At 43.9% G+C, this 13988-nt stretch overlaps 2 protein-coding genes across 3 annotated transcripts in view; both read right to left on the reverse strand.

Annotated features, from left to right (window-relative positions):
* Nucleotides 1–1978, reverse strand: part of ARL2BP (ARF like GTPase 2 binding protein) — a 411377-nt gene extending 409399 nt beyond the window's left edge. The window contains exon 1 of the mRNA XM_085638000.1: nucleotides 1959–1978. The gene's annotated coding sequence lies outside the window, so the exon portion shown is untranslated. The remainder of the gene's footprint in view (nucleotides 1–1958) is intronic.
* A 327-nt stretch (nucleotides 1979–2305) lies between these two features.
* Nucleotides 2306–13988, reverse strand: part of RSPRY1 (ring finger and SPRY domain containing 1) — a 171679-nt gene continuing 159996 nt past the window's right edge. For both annotated transcript variants that reach the window (XM_085637997.1, XM_085637998.1), the window contains exon 15: nucleotides 2306–3934. In XM_085637997.1, the coding sequence (XP_085494123.1) occupies nucleotides 3838–3934 (97 nt within the window). In that variant the 3' untranslated portion in view covers nucleotides 2306–3837. The remainder of the gene's footprint in view (nucleotides 3935–13988) is intronic.

The raw sequence follows: 13988 nt of genomic DNA on the forward strand, positions 1-13988 counted from the left end.
ACGAAGTTCTTGGTGTCAAAATGTACATAAAAAATTATTTCTTTTCCTAAATTGGTCTCAGATTTATTCTTGAGTGGGTCTCATTTATTGCCTTTGTGAGTACAACAAATGCTTAGCACTACCATCCGATAAGCCTAAACTTCTCACACACACACTACAATAAAAGAGAGCATTTAGTGTTATCATTTTTGCTTCAGTAAACCAATAGGGGTTGCCTGGACTCTCTACATAGTGTACCTCGATTTGGTCCACTATATAGAGAGAAAGCAAAAGAGACAATGGATGGACGGAATGCAGAACAAATCTAAACATTCACCCCCAGTCAAGAGATCTGGGTTAAATCCATCATTCTTTTGCTCACCATGCCACCCCAGGTTAGACCTGGCCATATGCAAATCAATCTTGACCCTGTGCCTCATGGGAACAGTTCAGCCCGAACTGCCAAGCCAGGTCCTCCCTGGACCGAAAACAAGCATCCTAGGACCAGTTTCGGGGTTTCACCCCTCTTCAGTCAGGATAGCTTGATTCCAGTGGCACAGTGAGCCCAGGACCCACGTCCGGGCATACCTGGCGCACTTAGCGCGAGAAAACAAAAGAGCCAGAAACCGGTCCTAGGTTGCTTGGTTCCAGTCCAGAGATGACCTGGCTTGGCAGTTCGGGCTGGACTGTTCCCATGAGGCACAGGGTCAAGACTGGTTTGCATATGGCTGGGTTCAAACTGGAATGGCATGGCGAGCAAAAAAACGATGGATTTAGGCCCAGATCTCTGTACTGGGGTGAATGTATGACATTGTTCTGCATTCTGTCCATCAACTGTTGTTTTTGCCACTATATAGAGAGCCAGCTTCCTACATTAGTGTGGTAGCTTACTGAAATCCTGTCATTTCTGTGCAGGTTTGATTCCTGCAGAGTCCCACTCTTCCCTTGACTTCAAAGGACAAAATACAGATTGTAAAGCATTAGGCTTGGTATTGTCTGCCAAGTTTTCCTACTCCGTGCAAAGCATAAGTTGAACATTGCTTTTGCTTACCAAGCTCTTGCTGTAACTGAAATGATTTAAGTTCAGAAAACTCTCTCTGTATGGTATGTGCAGCTTTTTTCCAATCCTTTTGCACAACTGGAGATTTTGTTCACAGTTTCTTCACCTTAGTTGACTAAACCTATAAGAACTTCTTTCCGGTTTCAATGGTTTCATATTCACTTTTCAGCATGCTCATAGTGTCCTTTACTGTGATATGATAGCTTACAAATCTCAATGCTTGCACAATTCTAATCCCCATACTGTCTTTTCCTGTTATCGATTTCAGCTACTACCCAACGAGGCACCACTTGAGCAGATAGGCTAGCTTATGTTTGATAATCATCCTCTGTTTTTGGCAAACTACTTCTTTTGAGAAAGGCCTACAATATGGCCCACTTTCTGCAGGTATGCTAAAGGTATCCTATCACCGGTCAACGCACTTATGTTAAAATGGTTATAGTTTATAGTGCCTGCAAAAGTGAAAAAGAGGAGAGAGGATATGGTCTTCTTTGGGGTTGGGGTGACATGCCTACCAGATTTTCACTACTCCATCGCACTGATGATTCCATATTGTGCCTCTCTCTTCCAGTAACTATAGAGGGGATACAGTCTCCATCTTTGTCTTCCCTATGGGTTGGGAGACTATACTGATCTCCCATGACAAGCAGCACCCTGCAGTCTTTCATGCTTCAGTTATAAATAACAGGGAGGAAGCTGGCATGCAAGATAAGATATAAAAATAGTTGTAAAAAAAAGAAAAGAAAAAAAAAAAATCAAACCATTTTTATAGCAGGAACACAAACTTCTTATGGACCATTTAATTACACATGCTACCCTTCTCAAAGGGACCAGTTTAATCAAACTGAAGGGTAACCACGGTTGCTTGGACTTAAAACTGCAACATACGAGTTTCATATTCCCTGCAGCATGCACTTACGTTTTCAATCCATCTTTCAAGTGGAAAGACAAATCGACCAGAGCAGGAGGCGCAGTACTGTCTTCGGACTGGCATCTGCATTCAAGGGTATTCATTCAGTCACGCTGGAGGTTAGGTAAACAAGAGCATGGTATATGCTTTAGTCTTGACAGGCAATTGTGAGAGGATAGCGCTTTTTTCGGGACACAACGTGGTTGCGGGCAAACCAAAAGCGGAGCATATAAAATTGATGCTTAGGTGGCAGAGAAACTAGAGTTTATGCTGGATGATTATTTTTTCCAGGTCTTGTACTCCAATATGGGCAAAATTAATCGAAGGTTTTCAACAAGGTTCTTAAACAAAAATGGTTTGTATTCAAATGAGTTGTATTTTTTAAAACAATATTAATACATTTGCTGTAATCCAGCCCATAATTTCAGAGAATATAGTTCAAAATGTACATAGCTTGCAAAACAATACTGATTAAAAAAACAAAATGGACAACTGATGGTAATAAAAATACAATAAAAATACCCGCAGTAGACTGTGCCCAGCCTAGCATTATTACAATTAGGGCAGAACTTCCCCTGCATCAGTAAAACGTTGTATTAAATTGGTTTCAATTAATAAAATGCATGTACTAGAAAAGGAGAACATTGTGAATACTCCATTTTTAGTCATTAAAAAACAAAATAATAGAATGTTCTTTGGAATCAACGTTATCAAAAGTTTACGATCTGTACATTTTTGCATTTCAGACTTTTAGGTCCTTTGCCGTACAATATAATGTACATTTAGTAGGTGCCTTTACATGGACTCTAATCCGCGTTCTGTACATAGTAGGAACAAAATCTCTGACCAGCAGGAAAGCTACTCTAACCAGGTAATGTCGCTAGATGTCACTACTATTTTCTATAGTCCGTCAAAAATAAAAGGCTTCAATTCTGACAAAAGGCTAATTTAGACAAGTATAAGTTTGCTTTACAACCATAACCAATCATTTTGAATGTCAAGTAGAGCAGTATACATTCTTACTTCTGCTTAAGTAGCTATGTTATTTTGCCAGAAAGTTGCCCACGAGTTAGAATATGGACTGTTTCAGCCACTCTGGTGTACCATGTAAAAATATCAGACTCTATAGTGCAAATTCTTCTCTGAATGCTCTACCGGATGGAGTACTGCACATCACCTAGCCCAGTCTGATTGGAGGTAGCAAGAAACAATAATGAATTGTGTAACTTCAGTCTTAGCCAAATGTTTTACAGTCATTTGCCCCTTCTGGAAAACGGACAAGCACAAACAGCGGCATTATTTTTAGCAAAATGAAACAACGGTTGAACATGAGTAACTAATTACGACAGTGATTTTCTGCAGCATTACTGTTCTAGATCTTCAATAAATTAAAAAGTATTTTCCTTGGCGCTATAAATCACGTTTGGTCCCATTTGGGTCCCTTTTTTCATCTGAGTGAAATATTACCCTATTTTCTACATGTGCATTGTTTTGGCGCAAAAAAAACAGGACTACGCCATTTATGCTTTCAACATTCTCAATTTGTAAAGGTCCTCTTCTGGAAGGCCTAAATTGATCCACCCATGCTGGGCATAAGCACAAACCTGGCTAGAATTCTCATGCCAAGCAGCTCCTTCACACTGGGATTGCCTTGTGACCAAAAAAAACGGCTCACAGTGAGGTGTCCCTGCTCATTACAACTGCACCACCTCGCTCATACCCCAGAATTCTTCACATAAAAAGGTGCACACCATCTTGTTCAAAGAGCAGGTCTGCAACTGAATCCTACTGTTGCTTTTACAACGACAAACACTCATTTGGATGGAGAAACGTCTTCCAGTTAGCCTTCCACTCATCACACATTGGTCCGTAAATGTCTTCACAGGTGTCATGAAATGTGAGAAATCAGTCTGATCCGAGTCTTTATGTCCTGTCGGCATAATGGGCAGGTCTCAAGTTGCAAGGCACAGTCCATACAAAGATCACTGCAAAGTGGACAAAACAACATTCTCGTAAAACTGTACTTTTTCTAATAATAGTTACAAATATGTACATTATTACAAAAAACATCTAAATTCCATATGCCCCCATCAACAAACAAAGTACTGCTAGAGCCAATCAGTCTGTCGTTTCTATAGGGAATGGTGATAGGTCATACATGAATAGCAGACCACACATTTTTGTGGACAGCATTTTGTGTTCTAGGTTCAGGACAGAAAAAACAAAATAAGTAGTATAAGAATACAACAAAACAACAAGACGACTGGGGGAGTTACTTGCTGCTGACAGCAGTAGCAAGCTAGAGCTCATTTGGTAAACCATTAATGATGAATCTCTATTTTTTATTACGCAGACCAAAAGTGTAATGAGACTATGTACAGACAAATTTACAAGGTAGCATTTATGATGGCGGGTGGCAAGTAGACTGGATTTAGGGAGACACACTTCACTCCCTTCCTACCAAATGTCCTGTGGAAGTCAAAAGTATTGAGGATGGAATCAGACTCCCAATCAAACAACTTTTTGGAAGCAGCTACCAGAAATAAGAAAATAAGTACTTTGTTATGACGGATCGGGAGGACAACAGACAACAGGGGAATGGTGAGAGTGTAACAAGCTCAATGAGGGAGGGCATATGGGGGGGAAAAGCTACGACTTGAATAGCGATGTCCGCATCATAGCACTTTTTAGGTCGAGGACTACCGGTCTGCCGAAAGGCAGAACCGGAAGTCGGAGATTTTATGACTTGGAGAAGAGGGGCTTGAACCCGCCACTCTTCTCCCCTGTTCTCCATTGGCTGGCCTCGTAAATGCTGGCCAGCCACTGGAGAAGAGGTCAGTCACTCCGATTAGGCCCCGTCCTTTTCGGATGGGGGGGCGTGTTTTTTAAAGAAAGTCTCATTCTCTCCTCCAGCCAATGGCTGGAGGAGAGAAAAGACAAACACGCCCCCGAATCCGAAAAGGACACTGCGTTTCTCCGAGGCATTTCTGCTCGCCTCGGAGAAAGGCGGTGGTGTGCTTGCCTTTTGCTCGTCACTGCCAGCACTTCAGCAGTTTGAAGCAAATCATATTTACTGTATATATATATATACTTAATTTGGTTTTAAATGATGGATGTTTCGAGCGATTTGCGTACCTGGACACAATGATATCTGAGTATAAACAACCTTCTGTCCCGTTAGAGACTTATCGCTGAGCACAATGCGGGGCATTCTTCAGCCGAGGGGCTCGCGGGGCCCAATTATCACTTCTGCCTTATCCTGCGGGTGGGGCTCTCCGCAGACTCGTGTCTGACACTGTGTACTCCGCAGACGGGGAGGGGGAGCTCGAGACATTAGTGTCCGTGTTCTGGGGAGGAGACAGGGGGATGGTGGTGGGGTGAACCGAAAACAACGACATTCCCTTTTCTGTTTTTTTAAAGAACTCGAGATGTCCAGTGGTCCGTGGGGGGAGAGAGTTCAGTTATAATTGTTCCTTCGCGTTATGCTGCTTTCGTTTTGCTTTGACACGTCCTAGCCAGTGAAAGTATTTGGGAGGGCTCGTGCGCCAGCTTCATTTGCCCCGCCCACCCCAGCTGCAGAGGGTAACGCAGAATACAACAAATACATGTGCCTTACTACGCACATGTATTTGTTCATCTACCAGTCAGTAGGCGCCGAAAGGAGTATTTGAGTCAATTCACTCCTACATGTTTGCTTACAATCTGAACTTGTACGTATTTGCACGCGCTTGAATGCTGCTAAGTTTCAAAATTCAAATGAGTTGAACCGAGACAGCATTTGCTGTTTTTTTCACGCGGGGACTCCGATTCTGGGGTACAAAGTTTGGGGAAACCGCTCTAGAGAGAACTTTTGTGGGAAAATCCACTTGACAAACTGCAATGATGTATTCCATCCAGATGTTGGGAAGCATAAGGACTTTAGACAATAAACTATATGTTGCAGGCAGAAAACAACACGTAGGTAGCTATAGGGGTTGATAAAAAAAACTGACAAGAATAGACGCCTTTATACCATTTCTCTCCCCCTCAAAGTTACAAGATGTGATACAACTAGATATAGCTGCAATTCATAGCTGTCTGTTGGTCTTTTGGATTTCTTACTTCGAAAACCTACCTTGACCTTTTAGCTAATAACAATTTACTTTCAGGGTCTTCCAATTTTACATTTGGCATTGTGTTTATGGACTGGCTGGATGTCGCGCTGTACACCGTGCTTATTTTGTTCAACAATAGGTGCCGGAGCCAAACGTCATGTTTATTTAGAAACATGCGGCCTGTCAGTGCTTCGAATATAGGGGGTGGGGAGGCGAATACCAAGACGGCGTAGTCGATTCCACCTTATGTCTCTTTAATCTAGTGCGTCACATCTGCAAAGACGGGCTATCTGTCAGTCACAGACTCTTTTATCTCAGCTATCAGTATGAATCCAAACACCCCATGCCAACAACGAAATCTGGTGGAAATGGGCGGGTAGGGCTGGGGGAAGGTCAGTCTCACTCGGAAGGAAGGAGACTGAGAGGGGTGGGACTGAAGTGGCCCGGCGCTGCCGCATGTCTGTCAAGGCTGCAGCTGACCGCCCCCGGTCCCTCCGCCCCCGGCACCCCGGGCTTTAATGAGGAAACCCCACAAAGGTTTCTAATCTCCGTTTATCTGATGATAGAGGCAAGTCTCGCACTTCGCCGAGCTGTGATAGCAGAGGGGCCGCTCTTACAGATGCCAGCTTGTCGTCCACCTGCCTGGCGGCCGGAGTCCACATACGGCTTTTTTACGCGCGTACAGACACTTGTGTTTACTTCTTTGAAATGCGCTTTGCCTCGTTTAACTCGCTCTTGGCACTTTCAGGGTCTACCCTGAATGTTGTATTATGGTCATCACCCAAGCTGCACCTGTATGTGTGTGTGTCTGGAGGGGGAGGGGGTGATTTATTTGAATTCTGCCCTTCATTTACCGTCTCTTAGAAAGTTATTAATATCTAGCTGGGTAATACTACGTTTTTCAACCTTGGAAGGATGACAGGCCGCAGTGGACTTGCAGCTATTCGACAGCGTGATCTGCAGGTCACATTCCACTGAAGAAACGCGCTCTATAGCTGAGCTGTCCTTCGGATTTTATAACTTTGTGGCACTGTAACATAAGAATGGGGCCCCGGAAGTGCCGCGTGGAGCCCCAAGCATCAACCAGCCAACACAGGAACTGACCCGAGGCTGAATTCATTTGTTGGTGATAAACATCTCTCGCCGTATCTATGAACAAGAACATTTTGCAAAACTGTAAAATGAATGGCTGCCAAGCAACTACTTCAACAAACAGCAAGTTACAGTTCCTGGCATATATTAATGTCCCCCCCTTACAGAGTACTCAGAGATAGACATATTCATCCTAACCACCCCGACGCAGAGCTCAATATCTGACTCTTGCCCAGGTCCTCCCAACATCCCCAGAAACCAAATCAGAGCTCTCCCTGGTAGTCTGAAGGGCCACCAACATGTTGGTTCTTCAGACCCGCTCAGATAATAATCTAAAACAACCATGCAGGAAGTATCCCACCCCAGTAGGACCCCCGAGCTCCAGGAAAAGAGATGGGCTGGACAACCAGACCAATAATTGATTCCCCAGCACAGATCGCATCCCTCACAACCCGAAAGAGCTCAAACAATGGAGCCCCCAGCCAAATGCAGGCCAGAAACAGTAGTGGCAGCGTCCACCCTCAACCAAAATATTTTCAAGGCGCCCAAATGCCCCACTGGAGGCTCAAGATGAAAATAGCCAATCATACAAAATTGTTTCAGATGTGAGCTGCATTGCCAACAAATGCCCCCCCCCCAAAAAAAAAATACTACAGTTAAAGGAGAAGAAAATTATCAACCATGCAATTGAAAACAAGTAATAAAAAAACATATTACAGCAAAGCAACCCCTAAAACTCCCAAAGCTGAAAGGGATGTGCTGATGGCAAAACTGGATGGCAGGGACCACATGAGGAGGTGTCTGGAGGTCATCCGCAAAAAGACCCCCACATTTTTTAGGTGGTTGACCCACACACAGTCACCCCTTTTCTAAGCCAAGAAAGGCCCCTGGCACCCACATCTTCTGGCAGAAGAAGATCTTTGCCAGACAGATCCCCATGATTAAAGCCACTGCTGTAGTTCAAGAGGCTTCACCAGGCTGTTGCATTCATTCCTGGAGGCTTTATCTGGCATGTTGTGTCCAACAGTGCAGTCCACCTAAAGCAGATTGAGTCAATTTCCAGGCGCTTGCCTGTGTCATCAATGTCGGCTTCTCGAGTGGCAGAGTGGAGTTGGTTATTGCTCGGTCATGTCCTGGTAAGAAAGAAAGAGGAACAGGATCGCCTGATATGAGCACTTTGGAGAGTGCTGATAAGACAGCTCAGCGAGAACTGGAGTGGAGCGCTCCATGAAGCGCTAGATTTGTTACCAGCAGATAGGTCGCTCTCCCCGAAAAGTTGTCTCAGCCTTTCAGGCTTCTGAAGTCGAAAGTAAGTGCTAAGGATTTGAGCACCATTAGGTATTCAAAGCTCCAAGAAACGATTCCCTATCGAACAAAGATTCAACACTGTGACCCGCAGGTTACACATAACATAGATCTCGGCAGCATCTGCTTATGCCAGAGCACCAGAGCTTCAAAACTGAAGGGGGAGGGGGTTCTCAAAGGGGCGTAACCGATTTAATTAAGGGCGTGACACGCAAACTTAAAATCCATGCTTAGCTTAGTGTGCTGCAGGAGCCAAACTGTGCTGAGTTTTTTTCCTCACACTTTTTTTTTAACTATTGCATGCCTTTCACTTGCGCGTGGAATGCATTTAGTACTAGTGTCTTTAACTTAATGTTTTTTGGGGGAGATTACGATCATTTTATTAACGTGTTGTATGCATTTTTTTTATTTAACGTTCCGTGCTCTCTGATGCATTTCCTGTTGCTGACCAGACCGAGAGTTGGTTGCGGTGTCAATGATGTGGCTACAAATGTACATGGCGGTGGTAGTGCACAGAAAGGTACCTTTGTGAGGATTGTTTGTGTTTGCTCCCGAGCCGCGTCATTCGACGTAAACCCCAGCCAAGGCACAGTTGTAGTTGTGCTCAGTGAAAGAATAGCCCCCCCCCCCCATCTCCTCCCCGATCCATTAAGCAACCCTGCCCCTCCCTTTGTTGGCCTCGCTGTGCTTTCACTTCCGCTCTTTTCTTTTAGAGCTGCTGCCATGGGGCAGTGACACAGATGTCCCTCAGTAGGGTAAGTGTTGGATAGTGTAGGGGTTAAAAATTACTATTCTAACTCCAATGGTATGCATTGTAATGGTATGCGTTGTAATGCCTGTGTTGTAGTGACATGCGATGTAGTGTCATGCGTTGTAATGGTATGCGTTGTAATGGTATGCGTTGTAGTGCCATGCGTTGTAAAGGATGTTCCGTTGTAATGCCTGCTTTGTAAGTGTAGTGCGATGTAATAGTTGCGTTGTAAAGGTTGTTTCCCGTCTGGGAGGAGCGTCACCGCAACCTGTGCTGCTTTTGCCTTTAGTCTTTCACGTCTTTAGTCCATGATTTCCTCAATAGCCACTCTAAGATCTGTGTGTGTGTGTGTGGTAGGCTGTGTGTGTGTGTGTGTGTGTGTGGTAGGCTGTGTGTGTGTGTGTGTGTGTGCGCCTCTGTGTGGGTGGCTTTTTTGGTAGGTGGCTCTATGCGTGGGTGGCTCTGTCTGTGGGTGGGTAACTCTGTGTGTGTGTGTGTGTGTAGGTGGCTCTGTGTGGGTGGCTCTATTTGTGTGCAGGTAGCTCTATGTGAATAGCTCTGTGTAGGTGGCTCTGTGTGGGTGGCTCTGTGTGTGTGGGTGGCTTTGTGTGTGTGGGTGCAAATGCAATAGGTCTCGCATTTGAGAGCGATTAAGCTATTGACATTGAAAATAACAATGCCGTTTCTTTAAATGTTTTTAAAACAAAAACAAACAAAAATAATGTCATGAGCAATGCCAATAGCTCTAACTTTAACAATGCCGAGACCATTGCATTGTAAATGCTTGTTTTGTTATGCAGTGTGGGATTTGGCAAGAGACAACGGAGGGAGGGTAGGTTGGAGCGCCAACACAAACAACGGAGGGAGGGCTGGAAGGTGGGGTAATAAGGACCACAGAGGGAGGGTCAGGGGTAACACTGACAGCAGATGGGGCAACATGGGCAATGGATGGGGCAAAACAGGCACCCAGGGGATGGTGGGTGGGGTAAAGAAACACTGATGTGGGAAAGTACATGAGGGAGCTAGCTAAAAAGGATGCACTCCAATAGAGTTCTTATACACAAAAAAAAAGTAGCGTTTAAAAAAAAAAAATAATAATGAAGAGTGGAAGAACACAAAAAGTAATGCGCCCATGTGCCAGGGGAGGGGCAAACACACAGAGGAAGCAAGCCCACGGCAGCTGACCAATAAGAAGCAAGAAAATTAAAGTGACAATGAAGCCGACAAATTGTTTTCTGTTAGTAGGCTTAGAGGTCGCCCATTACATGCAATGTCTCGCAAGAGACAGCACATTCACTTACATGAAACCTAAAAAGAATAGGGAAGTGTCAGGAGTGTATAGAGAACTGTTTGCCACAGCCTAACTTACTTCCCACAGAAATCAGCCATTTGCTCCACTAACATAGCCCAAGGAGCAGATTTACGGATCTTCAGAAGAAGTGTCATGCTGAGTACACCTTGTGCCTTCTACACCAGCTGAGTGACTGCAGCAAACTGACTTTCCCCCCGTGCCCCCCTCAACACCATAAAAGCTTTTGCGTATCAAACTTTGAGCTTTCATGCAAATGTGGAATGCAGCAGGCTAAACAATCAAAGTCTGCTTTTAGCTATCTCCCCGCACCCCCTAACAAATACCCCTGTTACTGTGCTTTTACAGACAAGCTGGTAAGGGAGCAATACAGGTTGGGAGGAGGATACTGTAGGTGGAGAGTACAAAAACGGAGAGCGCAAGAAAAGATATGCAATTTGCATAAAGTGCAGAATGAAAAATAACAAACGTAGTTCTCTAAATATGAAGCAAAAGGATACAACTTAGCCAATCAAAAGCATGGTAAAGAAGCTGTGCGAAAGAGGAGGGACAAACAAAGGTAGAAGACCAAATAAGAAGCAAACAAACGAGTGACAATAAAGTGAATCAATAGTAAGTAGCAGGCAGGCAATAAGCTCGCAGGAACTGCATTCCCAATTCTGAATGTCAAGCCTGGGACGATAAGCTCAGAGGCACTGACAGAAGAGATCTAAAAATCAAATTCTCTACAATATGTAAGGAAGTCATATCGCGCAATCCCCATAGCTCTGCCCCATATAATGCAGTTGATATACACTCGGGCTTATATATATATATAGTCAGTATTTCATTAACCGGCTTATTGCCGAGTTTGTGTGCAAACGTAGTCAATGCAGTAGTTGATTTTACAAAGTAACATTTCCATGCATTAATAAGCAACCTTCCATGACCCGCTCTGATGACATGACCCCTAGTTATGAAAATGAAAGGGTAAAACTAAGTTTAGTGTTATTGACAAAGTCCCGACTTATGAAGCCCTTTCCAAATTTCATTACAAATGCCTTGCTCAGATTTGTGGTTAGGCCCAAATCCTGCACGAATTCCAAAAAGGACATCAAAAAATGTATTAGGGCCATGGGGGTACAGGCCATAAGTATGGCATTGTTCACGTAGAGGAGGGCTAGGACTGGTCGCTGTCCTATTTGGAAGAGGTCCTTGCACCCTTTAGCCAAAACGTTGCCCAAGTTGCTAATTTAAAGGGTAAACAAGAAGGGGGCAATGTCACACCCCTGCCTACCCCCCCCCCCCCTCCACGACAAAAGATGGCATGCATTCACCCCTTACGCCATATCAGACTCTTGCTCTACTGCCTGTGTACAGATCCCGTAAAAAATTTATTATAGAGTTATCTACTCCTAGTTCTTTTAAAATGGACCACAGCTATTCATGAAAGATGCAGTCAAATACACTTCATCGGTCCGCACAGGCCAAAAATAAATGACCTTTCCTACCAAATGTGTATTTTCCAATTAACAGATTTACGTTCAGGCACTGATCTACATTTCATAAACATTTACAAAAACCATACTGAGTGTCTGATAGTAACTCATTGCTTTCCGCCAAATCCTCCTAAAGTTTTTCCAATATAATCCTGCCAACAACCTTAACCAGGGAGTCAAGTAGGGAGTTCGGACGGCAGCAAAAATCAGTTTAAGTGGTCACCTTTATTGTTAATCGGACTAATTAAAGATTCGGACCGAGTGATCAAAAAGCCTGCACTGCCACATGCTTCTAGCAACATAGCTAACATAGGTCCCCGTAATCCAATATTTTCCTTAAAAAGATCAACAGGAATTCCATCTGGGTGGGGAGCCTTGCCACCCTTGCTAATCATAATAACCCTACTCACTTTGTCAAGGGTAAACCTAGGATTAATTGCAGGATCCTCCAAAACAATAGATGAATTAGATAACTGGTGGACCGATCGCTGATGAGGATTAGAATAAAGGTTAGCAAAATGGGCTACCCATTCCACTTTAGTGATGACAATCTCCAAACGGGGTGCCGCTTCATCTTTCATGAGGGGGAGTTCACATTGCGCCAAAAAGCTGTGCTATCTCTGGTTGAAATAGCTTCTATCAAAGCCTCCCAGGGATCAGCCTTTAAAGTCTTTTTCCTTTCCTGCCGATCTATATGCTTGCCTGCAAATCTGAACATCTTTCGGGCACCTAGGAACTGCAGGGGAGCATAATTAATTAGCTAAGGCAAGGTTGTGATTATATATCATCTTATTCACTTTATCACCATAATCAGTATGGATAAGATGCGTCTGGTCAAGGCCTTGAGTGTCTATCAGGCCACATGCCTTCTTTGAAGGAAGGGGCACAGGAGAGCATTAAAATCACCACCCCAAACAATGATAAACTAATTCTTTCTGATGCGGCACAGGGACATAAGATCGCTATCCAGCTGATTTCCTTATTAATTGCATTATTATAAAAATTAACCAGAATGCAATTAAGTTTATGTGATAAGGCCACTATGAGTATTTGGTAAACACTAGTGGTAGAGCAGGTAGTAATATTGGGAGAAGAAAGGTAATTCGAGATATAGATACACAACCCACCTTTTGCTCTACCAGCACTGGATGCCACCGCAGGTTGGTTGAAAGACTTATAGCCATTGAGGTGAAGGGATTCACCTGTCCATGTCTCCTGGGCACACAGGATGTGAAATTTACATACAAAAGTGAGCCAGTCTGAGTTGTCAATACTACAGTGCAGGACCGCCATGTTCCAAAAAAAGAACACTAACTTTTGAAGCCTTAGCTTCCAAAATATTGGTGAAACAGTTTGACATATTACTAACAGAAAAGGCATGGATTATCCCAACATCAGAACTTTGTGTTGAGCCTTCCACTAAAATTACATTTACGGAATTTGAGGAGAGTCAATCTACCCGTCTAGTTTCTCTAAAGGTGAAAAACGATTGCAGACTGGTATGGGCTAGAGTGGATTCTGAGAGACAGGATCTTAATGGAACACTAGGGCAGGCAACAAGGGGCAAGGGACGGTAAAAATAGCCAAGTTGCAAAACGGTGCTGTGATGAGGGGAGATGGGTGGTTCCCCAGGCATTGTAAAATTGACTTCACTAGAGACGGTGAACTTAAACTCAAAAACACACATTCTCCTGGGAACTTTTTTTTAGAGCTTCTACCCACCCAGCTCACTCTTTTCACCATCTTAATGTCACTAAAAAGCAGCCCATGTGACCCCATTCTTTAACCCACCCAAATCAATGCTTTGTTTCATAAAGACTCCCAAGACTCTGTAAAGAACAAGTTAATTACCTTCAGTAACGCATTATCTGGTAGAGATTATCTAGCAGCAGATTCCTTACCTCTGAATTTCCAAGGCATCAGACTGGATTCGGAATCTTTTGCTCTAGCAATACCCCTTGCACTCACCGTCGGGTGCCTCAATTCGGCTCTGTGTGACGTTGTCATTAG

The sequence above is a fragment of the Triturus cristatus genome, chromosome 12, assembly GCF_964204655.1.
Source record: "Triturus cristatus chromosome 12, aTriCri1.1, whole genome shotgun sequence".
NCBI lineage: Eukaryota > Metazoa > Chordata > Amphibia > Caudata > Salamandridae > Triturus > Triturus cristatus.